Consider the following 22,296-nt stretch of genomic DNA (forward strand, 5'->3'; position numbering starts at 1 on the left):
ACCGCCTCCCTTCTGTCCCTCCAGGTGCCATGGGCTCAAGCTAGGCCCCAGAGTCAGGCAACGCCCTGAGACTGGGGTGGGGTGGAGGAAAAAGGCACCCTCACCCAACAACCTTCCCAGCAAGGACAAGAGCAGAAAATAAGAGGCTTTTCAGTCTCTTTTGAAGCAGCAGCAAATCCAGCCAAAAGCTCCCAAATCCACTCTCTCTCACTCCAAATCCCAGCAACAGCTCCTCCCTCTCCCTCTGTCTACTGGAACTGAAAGCAGGAGGTACAGAGCTGTGCCTTATATAAGAAATGCTCACATAGAGCAGAACAGGAGCTCTCTGGTTGGCAGACAGACCTGCCTAACAGAGTTTGGAGGGATGAGATTGGTGTTCCCATGGCTACAGAAGGCTCATCTCCCTCCTGCTCATTGCTCTTATAGAACAGAATGGGAGGTCTCAGGTTGGCAGGGAGAGCTGCCTATCAAGGTTATGTGTGCCAAGTTTGGGGTTTCCTCAGCAAAAGGTCTGCAGACATTCCAGGCCTATGTTGTCTAGGGAATCAATGGATTGGCGCCAGCCTGTCTGGCATCAGTAAGAATTCATGAATCAAATGAATCGGCCCCAAAAGTGATAGATTTTGTGAAAAATGTGGCCCCACGAAACACGTTTTCGTGATACATGAATTGGCCCAATTCGTTACAAAATTTGATTTGTGTTTCGATTCATGCCCATGTCTAGTCAGTATGACACTCAGCCTGATCCCAAGCAGATTTATTTAAATCCCACTGAATACAATGAAGCTTACTTCTAGGTATAAGACTGCAGCCTTATATTAAACGAAGCTTGTTGAAGATTTCAATAATATTATAAAGTTTCATCGAAAGTCCAAATTTACTGCTAGTAAATATTACAAGAATATTTACTTGAAAAGTTTTTCTCTAAATCATGTTTTTATGTCTCTTTACATGATAATGCTAAAGTATATAGTCTATGCAATAAAATATTCCTTACTGGCATGATGGTGGCTTCTATTTTCAACCTTTAGTTTTTCTCATTTTCCAAAGTGGCAAAAAAATAATAATAATGATATGCTTAGGTACCTTTCAAGAGAAAGGGTTTCAATGGGAGCTATATCTGAGTAAATGGGAATGAGCTGAGTCCAACTGCTTAAAGCTCTCTCTCTCTCTCTCTCTCTCTCTCTCTCTCTCTCTCTCTCTCTCTCTCTCTCTCTCTCTGAGTGTATTTACAATTAATTTATGAATAAAATTAAGGCATTTATGCTTTTACAGCTCATAAATGCACCAAATAGCATAGCTTTATGGGTTAAGTTACACATAGTACATTTTATGTTTTCAATGCAGTAAAGTAAGAGGCTTGATAAGAAAGTATATTCCCTACATTTTAAAAACTTTATTAACAAGGGTTCTTAGATGTCTCCAGAATTTCCAGAAATTTTACAAGTTGGCTGGAATTACCCCTCAAGTGAATAAATATCTGTTCTCTAATATTCATTCTACTCAAATTAAAGCCTTTAAAAAAAAACCTTGCCCAAATAAATGACTTGTTTATTCTCTAGAAAGAGCTCTGGACTGTTGTTTGCTTTGATATAGTTCTGTTTAGAAAACAGAATGTGTTTTACATCACAGCCTGCACTTCAAGCAGAGCGTAAAACGAAGAGCCTTTGCTGAGTGACAGTGGTATTACAGTTGCAGAAAAGTTGACCTTTTGAAGAAGAAAAGCATCAGCAGTCTCTCTTACAAACACGAACTTCCTTCCAGGGCTGCCCTCATCAGTTATTCCAGTTTGTAATTATTTGAAATAATCTAAACACAGAGTCCTCAACATCCATCCTTTGAACCAAATAGCCTGAAAGACAATTACCCTTGCAGACAGCTAAAAATGGAAAATTAAATTGAGGGAGGAAATTCCTTCACACATTAAGTATTCAGTCTCTTTGACATCTTGTAATGCCAGCAGGCCAATCCATCTCATTACAGAATTATAGCTGTTTTTAAAAAGTGATGGTGCAAGGGAAACAACAGCCAAATCAATCAGAAAAAAAGTCTTCTTATATTTAAGATGAGAATAATTCCTTAGACTTTCATAAATATATAATTAATGGTTCCTCCAAATACTTCATTATAGGTTTCCTTTTTCTGCTATATGTACATCAGCAATTTCCAAGTATGCTTTACAATTTGAGGGTCCTGTGATGCCCAATATGATTATTTGATGTCCCACTCTCCATCAGGCCCTCCTACCAGCAAATTGCTTTCAAGAATGGATATGAGTACAGTGCTTGTTGACAACAGAACAGAACAGCCAAGACAAGAAGTTTAAAGACAATTCACTTGTACGTGCACACTGCATGATTTCTCGTCACATAATTGCTCATCCACTGATACATCAGAGCTGAATGTAACAGATGCAAGAAAAGTACTATCTATTATGCTTTGTTCAAGTCCAAAATCCACTTGTTTGGGATACTTTTCAGTTTATTCAGTCCAAGATGTGGACAGGATCCTTGGATGTTTGAGGCCTACCACCAGTATATATAACCGTGCCCTTCATAACTACTTAAATCTGCTGGGGGCGGGACTGTGAGGTAGTTACAGTCTTCTGAAGAGAAGGGGAGGTTTCTCCAGCCTTCGGGCTGTGGTTCAGGCACAATTAAAGAAACCTATCCTAGACCCAGGAGATAAATACCAACCAATCTCAAATGTATCATTTTTGAATAAGGTGATTGATGGGTGGTGGCTTGATAACTCCAAGATTTCCTAGATGAAGTGAATTATCTAGATCCTTTCCAATCTGGCCTCAGGCCTGATCTGGTCACCCTGGTGGATGATCTGTGCTGGGAGGTGGATAGGGAGCATGGAACTCTACTGCTAAGCAGGAGTGCCTTTTACCAGATTTTACTGGTTAGCCCACTGTGGCCTTACATAGGCAAAAAAGATCCGGTCAATACAATGCATGCCCAGGTAAACAACTAAATTAAATTTATTGCAATGTGATCTATGTAGAACTACCCTTGAAAAGCATTTGGAAACTTCAACTGGTGCAGAATGCTGCAGCCAGGATGCTGACTGGCGTGAATTGTAGGGACCACATCACTACCATTTGGATCTATTTATGCTGGCTCCCAATTTGTTTCTGGCCCAATTCAAAGTGCCGGTGCTAACGTTTAAGGCTCTACATGGCTTGGGCCCAGTATTCCTAAAGGACAGCCTATCTCCACACAAACTTACCCAACTGCTACAGTCATCTTTGGAAGCTCTGCTTCAGATGCCCCTACCTTCTGGGTTGCCACTTTCCAATATCATTTTTAAACATGAGTGTCATTTCTGTATAATGAACAATTTTAAACTGTAGCCAACACAATGATGCAATAGTAATATTATTGTTTAAATAAATGGAAAGCAAAAAAACCTCATTAGGATAACAATACACACCACTTAAGTATCAGTGATCTCAGAACAGTTAGGACCTATTTACACAGTAAAACAGCATCATTTTTATACCAGTTTAACTGTCAAGGCTTCCACAAAATTAGAGCTCCAAATGACCTTGAGAATAGAGGTGCTAATATATTCATAAGGAAACCCAAACTAAATATCTGTATGAAAAAAGGTCAAGTTGGGGGCAAAGGCCAGGTTTGCTTTGATATCTGTCATCACTTGGGATACAAAAGTATCTATGCCCCATTCATTTATCTGAAACAATTTAAGGCTCTGCATCCTTTTACTGGGGTGACCAAAACTGAACCCACTGAAGTTGAGAGTTTATTAATGTATCTGTAAAAAAAGTGTAAAGATACTGAGATGGGAGGCATGTTTTCCAGTCAAACTGTTTTTTGTTTCCTAAGGAATTTTGTAATTTTACGTTTCCCCCTTCTTTATCGTACTCAGCTATGAATAATAATTTAGCACTTGCTGAATATTAAGTGCTCATACTTGCTACCACAACTCATTGCTATTGCACTACATGGTCAGTTTCTCCATTCCCAGAAAACATCAACTTGAGCTTGATGAAGAGGCAAAAACTTAACCAAAAATGGAAAGATGTTCTGGTTCAGCAATTTAATATGCACACAGTCCGAGAATTTTCTGATCGGTTTTCTTCCGCAAAACACATACAAATATATCCCCAAAGAGCTTAGCATGGAGACATGGGCTAGTTACTCAGCTACCACAAAACAATGACATCAACTTTTTTCTTTCAGTCCTGAATCCCTGCAGTACAAAATTTGTGGCTTTTAAATATGGGGTCATTTTAGCAGAATGTACAGGATAAATGGTTGCAATTTCTATCAATTTTCTATCTTCTAGAGATGGTTTCATTATACTGGCTATTTTTTAAAGCAGCACATTGTGCAACCAATGAACTTTAAACAGGCATAATGAACGTTCTTTCAATTCTGTACAAGGTTCAAACACTCAGACACACAGAGAAGCAGCAGATTTGCCCACTACATATACAGTTAACTATTTTTAGTTTAGCAAAGTTAACTTCAGGAACAGCAAACAGCATTAAAAATTAACAAGAAAAATGGAATTACCAGCCGCTCCATCTCCTGCTCTTTAAGTCTTTCTTCCCGCTGCCTTCTGTGATAGTCCATTAGATCATCCCTTCCAGAAAGTGAGCTAATGCTATTCTTTCTCTCTCGTATGGATGGAGTTTGCCTAAAGCTTTCCAGCTCTGTTTCATCAAACTCCATTGAACTGTTTGAAACTTTCCTTATGAGAGGAGATGCTCTCTCAGAATTCACAGGAGAAAAAGAATTACTGGGGGTCATTCCTGAGAGTGCAGCTCTATCAAAGTCATCAGACACACATGAAGAAGAAGAGGCCAGAAGCATTTTCCGAGCTATACGAGGGCTTGCAGGAACGCTAAGAGTTGAATTCACATAGGAGTTTGTTTCAGTTGCAAAATTTGTAAATGGCAAAGCCCCTGAGGTGTAAGAAGAAAAATTAAGGTAATTGTCAGCATCCAGTATGCTTTGAGGTAGATCTTTCTCAATCATTTTTTTTCTTCTGGAATTTCCAAGAGAGTTTCTTGGGGGTAAGCTTAGTGGCACGAGCTGACTTTCTGACGATTTGTACAGCCTGGGTAACGAGCGGCTATAAACTCCCATATGACCCAGTGAGCCACCAGAATACTTTCTGGTTCTAGATCCCAGAGTTTCTACTGTTATGTCCTTCTGTTTAGCTTGTCTGGGCCGAAATGATGTGATATCCTGAATATTCATCCTCCTGCCTTGCTTTGGACTAGAGGGCATGCTGGCAGCTCCAGAACTGCCAACTGGTGAAAGGATTATCTCACTCCCTGAGCTTCCATTCCATATTGCAATAAGAGATCCAGAGTTTTTCCGCCCTTCCAGTGCTCCTGGGAAGTAGACATTATCATGAGATTTATTTTTCTGGCTGTATTTTGAATACAGACACTTATCCAGATGTCCAAACTCTTTTTCATTTTCTCTATTGGGATAAATATCAGAGTCTCTTTTTACAGGACTGTACCCACTTAAGGATGGAGATGTGCCTGAAATGGAGCCCATATGCTTTGCAGAGACAGTCTTGTCTAACAGATAAGAGCCCTCACAAGACATTGGCTTGCTTCCTTGAATTTTGGTGAGAGATGGCATACTTTTTACACTAGATGCTGGGCTGGATTTAGGTGGCAAAGACTGTGAAAGAGTCAAATAAGAACCAGGGCTGTCACAATTTGTTTTGAATTTCAGACTTGATGAATATTTTTTTTGGTTGAGTCTGTCCATTAGATCCTGAAGATCATTTTCAAGGGATTTCACCACTGAATCCTTTCCTAAGTTAGTATTTTGTAATTCCACCTGGCTTTGCTTGTAGTCTTCCATCATCTTACTTGAATCTGAGAAAAAATAAGAAATGAGAGTGAGAAAAGAAGAAGAAAGGGCTCGACAAGTCACTTAAGGTATGTTCAACATCTCATAACATGAAAACCATAGTACTTTTCTAGCAATGCTGCTTTTATTTTAGAAATTATTCATTACATAGTAGAAATTAATGAAAATCAATTTCCTAGAGTTTCAAATCTGTAAGTTTTCAAATATGCATGTTATAGAAAGACTCAAAAAGATCAAGTAATAGTCTACTTTGGAAGCAAAATCAGTATAGGGTTTGCACAGCTAATAATCCCCTCAAATTATAAGCACCATGGTAGCTCACTAACACCTTCCTGTTTTAGTTGCCTGACAAGCACCACAATAAAAAGGAGAATGTTGAGAATCTGAGGGACCATGAATCTGAGGGACAAAGCTTAGCTACATTTGGCCTAGTGGATCACAGATTGTATCTGCCTCATCTTAACCTTTAAGAATACACTACATAGTTCTGTAGATCTGAACGCAGTACCTGCTCACCCTAACAATCTCTCCCAAGTCTTCCTTAGTAAGAAGTGAGCACTGGAATTTATAACAAGGGAAACTCAGCCAGTTGGACTAGATTGTCTGTATGGCCCCTTCCAACTCCATGATTCTATGATTCTATGATTACTATTTATTTATTTTAATGTATAGTCTGCTCTCCCTGTGAGTGGGCTCAGAGCAGATTTGCACCATAAATACACAGATACAAAAGTCAGTTAAAACAATTAAAAACACTGGGAGCAATCGTGAAAGTACACCATTTGAACAGAAACACGGCAGCTCATATTTGCACCCTACATAGCACCTTGAGCCCACAGGGCAGGAAGGCTGAAACTCAGCCAGTGTAGGGTTGGGCACATAGCTCCCTCCCACTGGGAGGGGGCAGTTGGATGATTTGTCTGCCCCAACCACCATAAGCCTGGTGGAACATCTCTGTTTGGCAGAACCAATAAAATGATAGCAAATCTTGTTGAGACTGGGCCTCCTCAGAGAGTTCCACCAGGTAGGTGCCAAGACCGAAAAAGCCCTGGCCCTTGTTGAGGCAGGGCAAACCTAGAGGTGGGCACGAACAGCAATACGAACCAAAAAAAGCCACGAACAACCCAAGCTGTTCGCTAGGCTCCATTTCCCGGTGAACATGTGTTCGTTCCAAGCCCTCTTCATGGTGTTCATCAGCCGTTCATAAAACCAGACAGTCTGGCACCTTTCAATCAATTCCCCTAGCAACCTAGGCATGGACTGTCTGAACTCCTTCTGGCTTTCCTTCTGGCTTGTAACCCTTCAAAGTAGCTTCCAGCAGACAATCCAGTTTTTGCCACTGTGAAAAGAAAATGACAGGAAAGGGAGGGACCCATGGATCATGGCTTTCTCAGGGTCTAATCTCTCTGAAATTTGGGGGGTCTTCAGAGGACAGTGAGGACTATGTCCCCTGCAAATTTGGTGGGTATTGGACATTGGGAAGGTCAGTTCGTAACGCCTCAAAGTAGCTTCCAGGGGACAGTCCAGTTTTTGCCACTCTGAAGAGAAAATGACATGAAAGGATCCATGAATCATGTCTTTCCCCGGGTGCAATCTCTCTGAAACTTGGGGATCTTCAGAGGACAGTGAGGACTATGTCCCCTGCAAATTTGGTAGGTATTAGACATTGGGAAGGTCAGTTTGTAACTTCTCAATTAGCTTCCAGCAGACAGTCCAGTTTTTGCCACTGTGAAGAGAAAATGACATGAAAGAGGGAGACCCATGGACTTTCCTTTCCCCGGCTCAAGTTCAGCTAAGTCCCAAGGGGGCCGTTCTGGCTCCCACGAACCTCCAACTATGAACATGTTCGTGAACATGTCATGTCCGTCGATGTTCATGAATCCCTGTTCATGGATGGCAACAAACAACGAACATTGTGTTCGGTTGTTTTTTTTTGTTCGTGCCCATCTATAGGCAAACCTCCTTGGGCCCAGGGATCACCAGTAGTTGTTTATCTGCTGATTGAAGCAGCCTCCAGGGAGTATAGGGGGAGAGGTGGTCCCATAGGTATGTTGGTCTCTGTCTGCTAAAGGCCTCAAAAGTCAAAACTAGAACTTTGAACCTGACCCGGAACTCCACTCGGAGCCAGTATAGCAGGTGCAGGACAGGTGTAATATGTGACTGGAATTGAGTTCTGGTCAAAATACACGTCGCTGCATTCTGGACCAGTTTTAATTTCCAGAACAGATGCAAGGGCAGCCTAGCATAGAGTGAGTTACCATAATCCAGCCTGGAGGTAACCATTACATGGATCACTGTCGCTAGATCACAGATTGATAGGTAGGAAGCAAGTTGCCTGGCCTGATAAAGATAAAAGAATGAAGATTTGGCAACTGCTGTAACCTGGGCCTCCATTGACAAGAAGGCATCCAGAATTATGCCCAGACTCCTTACTGTCGGTGCCAGCTCAAGAAATGCCTCGTCAAGGGCTGGGAGCTGGATTCCCACAGTCCAGATGCAGGACCTCCATCTTCACAGGGTTCAACTTCAGTCAACTCTACTTTAATCACCCAGTCACGGCCTCCAAAGCCCTGGACAAATTATCCAGGGCAGAGCCCAGCCGGCTGTCCGCAACAGATAAAGCTGGGTGTCATCAATGTACTAACGGCAACCCAGCCTGAAACTCCACACCAGGTCACAGCAGTATTGGTCAAAATCATGCCTAGAATCCACGATCTCTGGAGTTAATGAGATGTAGAGCAAGCTCTGCTTGTATGAACAAAAACATCTATTCCAACCTCTGAACGCACTTGTAGACAAAACGCTTATGAAAAGCATCTTAATTTCCTTCTTGCCTGTTAAGAAGCACCATCTATCCAGAAAGGATGTCATTTAGTGCAGCTCAATTATGCCGTTATTAGGGATGGGAGAAGTGTTGCAAATATGAGGAAATGGGAATTAGGTGATCAATTAGGGGATACACCAGAATAAAGCTGAGAATAAAACTGTTCTACGTACAGTTACCTGGTGACTGACTTACAAGTGCATTTGCTTAGGATCTGGATGCATGTTTAAGATAAAATAGAGAGCTTTTAAATCTACTACCCTAAGCAAGATAGATCTCTGGAGAGATTTCATACTTGGCTAGAGAGTCCCATGAGACTTTGACCTCACAGGTTTTTCCTTAATGCAGTCCATGTGAAAAACCTGTAACTTCTCTGGAATCTCTCTCTGGAATTTTGAGTGAATAAACCTTTAGATATATTTATGCATCCAGATATTCTACTAGAAGAATACGTAAGGACAAAAGCCATTACTATAACCGTTTGGGCAAGGAGCTATGGCCATGTGCTATGTTGATACCATTTCCATATGAACATCATTTCTGTCTTACACCAGCACAATTAACATCTTCAAGCAGTTTATGTTTTGCTCTTAGTGAAGCTCAAATGTCACCTGTCTACTGAGGTTTGGCCTACTTATCCCCATTATCCAAAATATTATGTAATGAACTTTGAGGAGACGTCCTCTATGAATGTTTATATATGCTCTGAAAATTTCAGAATTCTTAAACTAGTCCTTAAATTAAAAGGTTGAACAAGGAAAAAGAAATTCAACAGACTTCATAGGCAAACAATTTAGTGACTTACTGGTTCCTAGCAAGGAAACAATCTGATCCCAGTCTTAGCAGCTTTTACACAAGCAATGCTACAGTGCCCAGAGCTGCACCATACGCAAGGCCCTCTTGCCATTAAAACACCTCCACTGCATACACACAGACCTGCATTCCTCTCACTTCTGATGTAAAAAAAAGTGACAGCCACCTCCATATTTAGATGGTTCTACTTATTTCAGCATTCAAATAAAATAATCTTTTTCCTCAGTCAAATATTTTCTTTTCAATGATGGATTGTAACATTAGAGAGAATAACTCCAATGTGCATTCATTTAACAAAAAAGATAGCATCCCTCCCTCAGCTAATTATTACAACACATTTTAGATTTAGCAACAGTGATGTGAAACTCTATTAATGAGCAGTAGGGAGCACATGGAAAGTATTATGCATTGGCAGAAATCCTTCATTAGTCTATCTCACATGCACAAGAAAATCTGATCCAATTGCTAGAGTTATTACCTCCAGCTTCAGAACAATGTCCTTCAAACACAGCCTCTAATTGATTATTATAGCATAAAGAGTAAGTTAAATAAAGATTTTCATTTCTAGCAGGAAGAGCTAGAATCAGCACTGAGAAAGATATAAAAATATCTGGTAGAAGCTAATCAAAAGCATAAATTTGAAAGAATGTTGTTACTCAGGCAGGTACACCTATAGGGCCCTTAGAGATCTGAGTGTCTAATGCATGCCACCAGAGAAATGAATTTATCAGGGCCAAACTGCCTAGTTTACACCAGAGTCCCAATTTGGGGCAGCACACCAAAGAAGGAGCAAAGAAAAAATAGTTCTTAAATGAGAAAAATCTTCATTTCCCTAACAAGAAACCGAAGTGGAAACAAAACAGAATGACAAGAATAGCAAAATGAGACAGTATTGCAAAGCAGTAATACAATTTAAAAAAATCCTTTATGCAAGTCTACTTGCTGCCTATTCATAAAACACTTGAGAAGAAGGGAAGTCTTGCCAGCAGTAGGGAAAACCAAGGAAAAATAAAACAGATTCCTGATCCTAAAGAGAAGGGATGATTGAGAGTCCAGTCCAGGGAGCAGATCCAGGGATGAAGCCAACTGTGAGGTTGGGATTGATGGCTTGGGAACCAAACCAGAAACAAGAGTATGGGTCTGAGAGGTAGATTTTATGTACCTTTAATTATATTGGGCAGTGGCTTTGCTGAGATGGGACTGGCCTCAAGGACGGAATTGAAATGTACAGTCTTAGGGAAGAATTTTAAAATAACTGCTGAGAGAGAAGCTTGGATGACGGGGCTAGTGATTAACATATGAAATGAAGTTGAGATTATCCAGGCTAACAATGGCTGGGGCAGGGCTGGAGCTTGACTGAGTCTTAAGATCTTGATTCAGTCTCACCTCTTACCTGCACGACTCAGTCAAACTCCAGCCCTGCCCCAGCCATTGTTAGCCTGAATAATCTCAACTTCATTTCACAGATATTGTGCTAGCATCCTAGTCATTAATCATGATCAGAAGGGAGAATCTGCACAAAGACCTTTGATTGATTAACTCCATGGAGCATTCAGGCAGATGGGCCACTCCTAATTTGAGAGTGCCCAGGAAGGACTTGCCATTCTCAGGATCCACCTTTAATATTAACCTGGATATTTTATCCAGGCGCTACTGGTGTGCGCATAGCATAACAATTTAAACACAGATAAAGTCACCTGGTAGCAGTTTGCTCACATACTATACACCGTAAAAAAACTAGTAAACTGTGTAAAAGGTAAAGGTAGTCCCCTGTACAAGAACCAAGTCATTACTGACCCATAGGGGGACGTCACATCATGACATTTTCTTGCCAGACTTTTTAAGGGGTGGTTGGCCATTGCCTTCTCCAGTCATCTACACTTTACAGCCAGGAAACTGGGTACTCATTTTTCCTTGGAAGGATGGAAGGCTGAGTCAACCTTGAAGCTGGCTACCTGAACCTGGCTTCCGCAGGGATTGAACTCAGGTTGTGAGTAGAGCTTTGACTGAAGTACTGCAGCTTACAACTCTGCGCCATGGGGCTCCTCAGTAAACTGTGTAACCAATAATAATTTATTATGGCTTGAATATTTCCCAGTGGTATTTCCGTTTTCAGTGATGGATGCAATGGTAAAAAAGAGTGAGGTATATACTTCACTTACTATTCCTAAAATATCAGCTTATCTCCTAATAATATGCAATTTTTATGATAACGATGTGTTCTTAGTAGCAGTCAAAAATCCTTATAGGATCCCACCATACACTTCCTGTATCCCATATAATTGAACAATAGGCTTCGAACATTTGGATAAGGATGTGTTAGATTTTACTCCTGCACAATGCATACTGCAGATACTTTAATTATGATAATGACAGCCATCCTTATTTTTTGTCCTTTTCCTATCCGTTTCCAATTACCAACAAGGTAATGATTTATCCTACTGCATGACTATTTAACTCTTTAATTCAATAGCACTGTGACTGTATCTGAAGAAATGCAATTTTCTGTGTTGATATATATCCAGGTTTATTTTTAACTTAAGATATTCAATCTGTTTTCAATAGTTTCTCCAGCTGCACTATGATTTAGGAAGGTTTTATTGGCACTTCTTACTTAGCATAGTTGAAACAGTTTGTTTCCATAGGTGTTTGAAGAACTTGCTCCACCTGGAGGTCACCCAGAGTTTAAACTGATTAGTTTTCATTGTGGAGTGCATGCCTCATCTGTATAGGAAAAGATTTGCTACTTAAAGCTATAATGAAACATTGTCTTTTGCCTTCTTGTCTGGTTTCTTAAAATAAGCAATTAATTGCAGACCAAGTGTTATTAGATTGACAGAGCCAACAGTGGATCTATTCTTAAATAGAATTCATTCAGGTAGCACAGCTATACACCAAACTACTAAAGTAACTTAGATTACAGCATACACCTGCACCTAGAATATTTAAAAGAACCACTAAATTATAAGACATTCTCTTTATGTAAATAACACAACTTGTACCTGTCACAACACTCTGGTAGGCAAAATTATTTCTATTTGACATCATTTTTCTTTTTGCTAAGAGGACAGACGGTTACCACCAAGTCAGACTCAACCATAAGAATTCTAACACCTGTAAATAAAACAAAAATATTACTTTAATACATATGTTTGAAGGCATAAATATATCAGTCATGAATATATAGTGACTCAGATTCCAGACATAAATGAACAACAACATGATTTATGACATTCTTGTAACATAATCAGTCTTTCCAAAGAAAGTTATTTCAATGAAATGTTGAGATAACTGGGTTTTAGAGTTCATATGTACTCTGATGTTCACATGTATTTTAACAGAAGGGAATGTTTTATTTGGCATATGCTATTAGGTTCTGTCTGTTGAAATGAATCAGGACACAATTATAGGTAACAGAACTCCACCTGTGTATCACAGGTTCAACATCTAGAAGAGATGTTTTGGCTTACAGCATATATTACTAGACTCCCCCGCCCATCCCATTTTGGAATGAATCCATACATACAGATACTGAACAAGCTCCTTCTTTACGAAATAAGTCATTAACTAATCTCTTTTTTAATTCATTTGGGTTTTTAGTGGAATTATACCCTAAGGGCTCAGGGTGGATGACAATAATTTAAAGCACATATAAATAATTAAAAAAACACAATAAGAACGATACACATGCTCAATACATAGGAGAAAGCTCTGACTCTCAAAAAAGCTTATACCCTGAAAATCTTGTTGGTCTCTAAGGTATCACTGGACTCAAATCCTGATGTCCCATACAGATTATCCCAGACAATCATTAATGTTTCTGATTAAAACATATACTGCTTACAAAAAATATTTCAGTTGAGTATGGAAGAGGAAGAGGAGTATGGGAGGAGCGCACAACACAGATCATAATTAAGGAGAGAGAACTCTTTGTTTATTTCCATCACTATATTTTGTTGGCATGCCATATAATCTCAGTACAGGCATTTTTCAAAACTATTTTTATTCCAGCATGAAATGTTGTGTGTAGGATTTAAGACATGAATGTTTGAAGAACATTCAAGAAAGATCAAAGGTGATATATAAATGTTATTAATGTAAAAAAATGAGAACAAACTGCATTCCAAAAGGTTTGACAGTCCAAACAATTCTTTACCAACATAATACATGAGCCAACTGTAGAAAACATGATAGAATGTAATTGTTACTTGAAGTTTCTAAGAAAGCTGTCTTAACAGAAAAGCTTATCACTTTTTTCTTTTTGCATACTATTGAAATAAAAATTAAAATCTACAAATAGAAAAGTAAATTAGAAACTAGCTAAAATAAACATGACAAATACAAAGCCGTCTGAAGAACAAAGTTAAAATCTGTTTTATATTACCCTGTAGTTGCTGTACAGAAACAGAGTCAATAAACAGTTAAAAGGGGAACACCAATATTATTACATGACTACAGAAAACAAGACATACAACTTGGCATGGGTTGTCCATTTATTAAATATAAATTTAAGATTAGCAAGAGCTGGGAATAGAGATGCAAGGTCCCCTTAACCTCCAAGTGGAAGGGGGAGACCCGGTGCTTTATCTTTCGTTGCTTCCTGGGTGTTCCAAAACCAACACAATGACATCATTTCTGGCCCACTGGGTGCCAAAACCAGCCTGTTGAGAAGCGTGGGAGCACTCTCGGGGGTGGCATGATAATGTCACTCCTGGAGGTGACATCGTCACACAGCCCTAGGGTCATGTCCAGAAGGCCTGTTCCGCCAACTCCCCACCCTCGCTGACAGGGAGCAGAGGGTGGGACTGAGGGATCCCCTACCTCTACTGGGAGAATGGCATCCCTAGCTGAGAAGGAACTTAATAGTAACAAAGAGTCAAGTGATTTAACTAAAAAACCTCTGCTTTTTCCAGCATAACTTGAGTTCAGTTTGCAGCCAAACATTTGTGTTAAGTGTTATGCATACTACCTGTGATTTTGATTTTGATTTATTTTAAAGCATTTGTATGCTGCCTTCTACCCAAATAAAGCCCCCAAGGCAACAAAAACTTAAAAACATTAAAACATTTTAAAATAATTTAAATATATAACATTTAAAATACTATAAAAGCAATTCAATAAAAATGCACGTGCACATGAACACACAACACCTGGTAGCAGAAGACAGCAATAGAGGGGAACAGACAAATCACCCTGGGAAGGGAGTTCCAAAGTTTAGGTGACAGATGGAGAAGGCCCTTTCTTGAGTTGCAACCCATCTAGCCTTGGATGGCAGAAGCACTCAATGCAGGCCCTCTGAAGATGACCAGAGTAGACAGGTAGGTTCATATGGAAGAAGGCAGCCCTTAAGGTATGCTGGCCTGACACCATATAGGACTCTAAAAGTCAATACTAGCATTCTGAATTGGACCTAGAAGCAAATTAGAAGCCAGTGCAGATGGAACAAGAGTGAATATTGTGCCTATGACTCCGTTCAGTCAGCATTCTGTACCAACTGTAGCTTCCAGACAGTTTTCAAAGGCAGCCCTTAGTGTGTGTTGCAGTAACCTCTATTCATTAGTTCTTGTGTTTATGCCCAAGGAATCAACTAGGGATCCAGAATTTCAGTTGTTACACAATAGTTCCACCAACTGATCTACCAATAATAATCAGAGGCAGTGTTTGCAGATACTAAACCTTAAAAAAGTTATTAGAGCGGAACTACAAGTGACAAAAGGCACAGGTTGGACACTTGTCAGCTTCCCTCAAGTTTTGATGGGAAATGTAGGCATCCTAGTCTTGCAGCTTGGCTCTCTGACTGCTGTCCAATGGACTTTTCAACTGTTCCTTGTACAACATTCCGCCAAGCTGCCTACATTTCCCATCAAAACTTGAGGGAACCTGACAAGTGTCCAACCTGTGCCTTTTGTCACTTGTAGTTCCGCTCTTAGACTCAGGGCTACATTTGTGCTAATATTCACATAGGGCTTCAGATGCCCAGAAACAAACTGGGCTTATGGGGCGGGGCAGGGGGAGAGCTATTTTTTTTTAAACATACGCATGAACATCACCCCACTCTGCAGTCACTTCATCTGCTTCTTATCAGGTATCATGCTCAGTTCAAGGTATTGGTTATCACATACAAAGCTCTTCATGGCCTTGGTCCAACATACCTATGGGACCACTGTTGCCAAGTAGGCCCCCTCCCCTGCTTTAAGGCCTGCCATGAACTGTGTTAAAGTTTCCTGCGTTACTGTTTCACTGCTGCACAAAGATTGCTTTGCACGTGTGTGCTCTGATACACGTGTCAGTTTCCTGCCTGCGTGTCAATTACCCTGCTGCTGTAATAGACTGTGTAGTTTACTGACTCCATGTTTGGATAACTGCACAAAGGACTCTCTTTCTGGGCAGCCCTGCCCTGACCTGTATCTGGAATTCCCAGTGTGTGTTTGGACTCTGTTACAAGTGTGCCCCGTGCCTGCATTGCCATCTGCCACGGACCGTGCCTGTTCCCTGCTTTGGACTGTGTTTTAAAGTGTTGTTCCCCCTGCCTCCATGGAAGCCTGCCTCATATGGGCCCAAGCCGCTGCTAGCAGCCGGGCGCCTGCCGGGGAAACCTCCAGCGAGCCTGGCTAGGCGCTCCCTGGTCAGTTCCCGCCTGGAGCCTCCCGCGAGCCGGCCGCCGAGCTTGCCCCCGCTACCGGGCAACCTGCAAACCAGCCACAGCTATGCCCAGCCGGCATCCATGTTCTCAGGCAGCCAGAAGACCCTGAGAGGAAGACTGCTTTGGGAAGCCATTTCGGCGAAGCGGGCACACCACGTCCGCAGCGAGAGCACCTCGCCCCGCTCTGCATATCTTAGGAGCCGCCCCGGAGAAGAACTAAGTGCCGACCATCCCAAGCACTTAGAGAATGCATCTCAAAGAAACCTCCGCATTCCAGAGCTGATGACATCAGGACAAGCCCTGTCCGCTGGAACATCCTTTCAGCCCACTTGGATTTCCCCCTCCCTCTTTTGTCCCCTCTTCCTGAGGTGTCACTTATCACAATCTGATTACTAAAGTGGCCCATCTAAGCCATTCAGTAGCCCATTAGAACCTTTGTTTTAATCTGTGAGAACCACCAAGTACAGCACCAGCCCCAGGGTACGTTTTGGGGTATTTAAGCTGGTCTCCCAGACCACTCGGTGCTTAGGCCATTCCTATCCAGACTTCCTTGCTGTCCGTCTGTGGTCCCAGTGCTGGCATTGGGCCACCCTCGCTGTTGTGTCTCTGCTTCGCTCCAGGATAAGTGAGTATTCCCCCTATCATCGTTGGGAACCAGCTAATGCGAACGTCTCTGTATTTCATACTCTGTACTTCCTAGATCTTGTGTGTTTCTTGTATGCTTGTGCAAGTTCAGGCTTATGCCACATTGTTAGACAATACACGTGTTTGAACCTATTTGTAGTCTGCCTCTTTTTCACTAGAGTGTCTGGGATCGGGACCTCCGTAGACATAGGTTAAGATCCGCGCTAATTTTAAAGTTACAGACTGCTACAGCTAATTCCCCATTATAATAAAGAGCAGTTCTGGTAACACCACCTCCCTCCCTATGTTCCTCCACAGCAAATTCGCTCATCTGAACATGGTCTCTTCTAGGTATCACCCTGCCCATGGGTGAAATCAACAGCAGCCTGTACATGGGCTTTCTCTGTGATGGCCCCTACTCTGTGGAACAGTCTGCCTGAGGTCAGGAGAACCCCCAGTCTCTTAGCTTTCTGCAAACGACGGAAAACCAAATTATTCAAAAAGGCTTTTGTGTTGTAAGGAGGGGGTCTCAGATGCTCCGCTAATGAGTTAAGGACCATAGACTTCACCACTATGTTGCTTTATGTACTATCTGTTGCTTTTATTATGTGCTCCTATGTCAGCCCTAGAATTGCTTATGTTCTGTTTCAGCATTTCTTCAACTCTGTATTGGATTCTTGCTAATGTTATGCCTTTGTAAACTTGAGTTTATTTACCCTATGGCATTGTTTATGAAATTGTCCTTGATACTGACTGTACTAATCTCACATTATGTAATCCACCTTGAGTCTCAGTGAGAATGGCAGACCATAAATGACATAAATAAAATAAATAAATAAATTATAGTACATAGGTTTCTGTGTTAGATAATTTAAGTAATTTACTCAAAGTAACTTCTTCATTTGTAGGTGTTAACAGTGAAGAGGGAATATAATTAGTTTGGTTGGGGAGCTGCCATCATAAACATCATAAACATAAACTGTCAAAGTCATTCTTCACTTTATTTCAATTTCTGGATTCCAAAATGACAGGTGAAAATCTTCTAAATGTGGGACAAAACAATTGAACACATGGAACTTAAGGGAAATCAAGTTAAATAAAAGCACAATAGCATTATTTCCACCACCCATGCAGGATAATGCCCATGCAGGACAATGCTGCATTTTAATATTTAATATTCTACACCCGCCAATTTTAATGGTTTTTTATACGATGTTTTAATGTTTTTATAATGTTTTTACTGTTTTTAATTTGTTGTCAAACCGCCCTGAGCCCGTCTGATGGGGAGGGCGGTCTAAAAATGTAATCAAATAAATAAATAAATAAATAAATAAATAAATAAATAAATAAATATTTCAAAAAAACCTGTATTTCATCACAGTCCTTGTTCTTATCTATAAAGAGCCTTGTCATCGCATAACAAGTGATATATATTTATACAGTACATCAGAAAAGAAAATTCTTTATCTAAAATGTGGTGAACATAGCAAGCACCATGCCAAAGAGAGATGATAGTGATGGAAAGACCAAAAAATTCCCATATGGCACACATCTGAAACCTTCCCAAGCATCAGAGCAATATGTGTGCCTCTCAATATGCATTTAATCATCATGTAACAGTCAAACAGTTGCCTTTTATACAAAAATTAATCTTTTGGTCAGAATAATTAAAAAAGACATGGGTTCTAAATGGGATAAGGAAGGCTGAGCCGGGACCAGAGCCATACATCTGGAAATTCAATTGCTCTACAGAACCACACCAAGGCTTGATTTGGAATGTTCTGGAAGAAGAGAGTTTAGGGCCAGATTTGTAATATATATTCTATTGCTTATTTGTTATGATGCATTGGACAGCTACTGCTAGATTAATATTAATATGAATTTTGATTATAAATATTAATATTTAATATTAATACATTATAAATCTTAATACTGATGTTTAATATTAATATACATTTCTTAATATGAGGGAATTTACAATTCATTTATGGAACCAGAGTTAGCCTAGTACCTGGGAGACCCAGGTTCAAATCCCCATTCTGCCTTGAAGCTGACTGAGCCAGTCCGTGTCTAAGCCTAATGTAATGCACATGATTATTTCAAGAACAGAAAGAGAAGGAAGAACCGTGCCCATCACCTTAACTCCTTGAAAGAAGGTTTCAAAATATACTAGATAGATAGATAATTGCAGCACAAAAATTTCAGAATTTCAGACACTACAGACCTAATAAAAAACCAGATGGTGAAATTATTATTATCTGATCCTTTTGAAAATACACATTTAAAACAGTCTGTCTGAATTATGTTTTATGTACTCTGTGAAGATTTTATTCACAACCATACAATGTATTATTAAAGTTATTGATTTATTTATTGCACTGATATGTATCTATTCTTTTCTAAGCTCACAAACTTGCCAAAAAAAAAATTATATGTTGCACAAATGACCTTCAGGAAGGAAATGAACAACAAAAAGGGAAGGCCAAGGATATTAGCTGCCATAAATATGTATGAACTGCAGGTGATATATCTGGAATCCCACTACAATCATATAAGACCTTATTCAACAATGAAATACCATGATCACATAAAAACATAAAATAGCTGGATGAGACGAATGGTCTATCTAGTTTAGCATCCTGTTTCGCACAGTTGCCAACCAGTGCCACTGTAGGCCTGCAAGCCATGAAAATTTTACTATTTGTATCTCTTACATATCAGTATATTGTTATGTAACATCCATTAACATTTTGTATTTTATCCTTTGTAATGGTAATGTATCATTTGCAGCAGGCTGATTTGGGTCCCTACCAGGCCTGCAGTGAAGTGTGCATGCACTCTCCAGCCTTGTGCAGTCATTTCCCAGAAGTGACATCATCAAACCAAGTGCTGAGAAGGTAAGCACTGGGTCCCCCCTCTCCTACCGGGAGGGTAAGAGAACCTGGCAACCCTGGGCTAATGCCACAGAGAGAATTTTAGAGATAACATTTAACTCTCCAAAACAGGCTATTTAATATTAAAAATCATAAATGAATGCCATTTAAATCCTCCTGACATTGCAGATTTTCTGGCCCAGAGAAAAAAAATTAGCAGAGGAAGTACATATGACTTAATCTTTTCCTCAAAGGAAATCATGAACACTGGGAGAACAGCACCTTTTAACAACAAAAAAGTAACATTGTTCATTTTGTTAGATGAACTTCCTAACATATTTGAAGACATTTGTTGCAACCCGCAAGAAGGATTTCATCTTCCTTAATAAAGAAAATACCTTTAAAATTCCAGTGTTATCTGCAGGTTTTAAAAAGGGAAAAACTTTAGACAAGCTACATTGGATTGCTAGATATAAAAGCAACCAAAAACCACCTTTCAAAAAGGAGGATACATAGTTTTTTAAGCTTTCGTATCATGATACACATATTTTGAAGTTCATTTAGAAACTTATTATTATAAGACCACTGAAGTTCTTGGGAAAAATTAGAAATTTAGTCTTTTCATTCAGGTCAACACTCAAAGAATTCTTTTCAAAATATTATATGCTTCAAATATTAAATTCAAACAAGGTATAAGGTCCTTTTTGCACTGGGACTTTAAAGTGTTTTAGTATTTGTTCTGCTTCCCATGTTTGCATGAGTTTCACGCTTGCACGGTAGTCATGGGGTGTAGTACCAATATCAGTCCATGGTATCCTTGATTCCCCACCACCCCAGGACATACTGCAATTGTATTCTAAAGCCGCTACCAAGTCATGTCTGGCCCGATTAATGTCAATGCAAACACTATAAAACTCTTCTGCATCTCTTCTATCCCCTCTCCTTTCCCCAGGAGCTAATTGGTCTGTGCAGAATTAACCACTCCCATCCTCCTCAGCTCTCTGAATTCCCTTTCTGCCATTTTTATCAGTAAAGCGAGGTAAGGGACATAAGCTACCTCTCCTTTAGCTTTCTTCCTCTCTTATTTTTTTTTCCAAAGCCAGGAACAATTCCTAATGATGCTGCTTATTCCCTGCTGGCTTTAAAAGCCAGGAAAGGATTAAACGGCTGCTTTTCCCTCCCTCCCTCCCAGGCATGTTTCAGGCTTTGCCAAAGACAAAAAAAAAAAACTGTTTTCCACAGCCTTTTAGAAACAAAGTGGCAGGGAAGCTGCTGCAAGGGGATGAAGCAGCAGCATTTTAACCCTTTCCTGGCTTCATTAAAAAAAAAATAACACACGACAGTGGAATAAACACAAAAAGTACATGTTTCCCCCCAGAACTCCTACACCAATTGCCTCTCCAGTGGGCACAGGACAGCCCAAACAGCAAATACAGGGAGGGGGAGGATGGGTTCCAACATTGAAACATTACCACACATGCTCAAAGTTTTTTAAAAAGTGTGATGTGAATTGCAAAGCCCCGAAAGCTCGAAACTGCACCGAGGCTTCAAAGACTCTCCAAAATGAAAAACAAGATGCCAAATTGAAACTGCCTCGGACAGTGTGGAATGTGAGTGTGCCACACAGAAGCCATTGCGATCACAACAAATGCAGTTTAAACTGTAAGTGCAAAAAGGCCCTAAGATAATGAACTAAAAGCAGCTGATGCCTACAATAATCATTAGAGTAGACTACAATCCCATTCCGTTATAAAGATGCCTTACTGGACTGTTCTATTCTACTATAGTTCTAATCTCTTTTCAAAATGCCCATTTGAACATACAAGATTTTGCACATTCTATGGAATGACATAAGGGTAAAGGAACCTGTTAAACCTATAACATGCATTTCCCACCTAGTGCCCAAGAGTAATTGGGCCATGGCATTCTTTACTGACTGGAGTTTCAGAGTTGTCTTTAAGGGAAGACCCACGTAAAGTGCATCATAACAGTCCAACCCTGAGGTAACCGCAACACTGATCCACGTGGCCAGACCAGCTGAGTCAGGGCAGGAGGCCCTCTTCTCGGTTAAATGAAGCTGGTAGGCCTTTTTTGCAGCTGATATAACTTCCTTCTTCAGTAATAGTGCTGTATCTAGTATAACCTCTAGACTCTTAAATGAGCCAGTTAACATCAGCTGGACCCCATCAAAGGTGGGAAGCACAATGTCCCTCAAGAACTCAGTCCTCTCAACCAGTTCAGTTCTTTGGACTCAAAGATCATTGTTCTAAAAAAAACAATGGGGAGGGAGGGGAATAAATAATAGTGAAATCACACACACACACATACGCCAGTACAATAAAGTGACACTTCACTCTGAATCTACATGAGAAGTTTTCTGCTCACTTAATCTTGAATGTCTGCATTCTAGCTTTGTAGTGCAATTGCTCCAAATGCTAGGAAGTTCGTATTTGAACTTATTTCTCCCTTCTGAATTCATAGTCTCTGCCCCAAGGATAAGGATAAGGTTTAAGCAGGACTTGTCTTTAACTGAGAGTCAACTGCCCTCAATTCTGTAATTCCTGTAGAGCAATAAGTTGGTATGTTGGAGAAATGTCTTCATTAAAAAAAATTACAAACTATTATTTTCCTTGGAAATCCCCAGAAAATACA

The 22,296-nt window shown here is 40.2% G+C and overlaps 1 protein-coding gene across 5 annotated transcripts in view; it reads right to left on the reverse strand.

Annotated features, from left to right (window-relative positions):
• PHLDB2 (pleckstrin homology like domain family B member 2) overlaps nucleotides 1–22,296 on the reverse strand; it is a 105,150-nt gene that overhangs the window by 70,401 nt on the left and 12,453 nt on the right. For all 5 annotated transcript variants that reach the window (XM_054973576.1, XM_054973573.1, XM_054973575.1 and 2 more), the window contains 2 exons: nucleotides 12,507–12,618; nucleotides 4,545–5,872 (listed from right to left, as the gene is read on the reverse strand). In XM_054973576.1, the coding sequence (XP_054829551.1) occupies nucleotides 4,545–5,872; nucleotides 12,507–12,552 (1,374 nt within the window). In that variant the 5' untranslated portion in view covers nucleotides 12,553–12,618. The remainder of the gene's footprint in view (nucleotides 1–4,544; nucleotides 5,873–12,506; nucleotides 12,619–22,296) is intronic.

This window comes from Eublepharis macularius, chromosome 3, assembly GCF_028583425.1.
Source record: "Eublepharis macularius isolate TG4126 chromosome 3, MPM_Emac_v1.0, whole genome shotgun sequence".
In the NCBI taxonomy this organism is placed as follows: domain Eukaryota; kingdom Metazoa; phylum Chordata; class Lepidosauria; order Squamata; family Eublepharidae; genus Eublepharis; species Eublepharis macularius.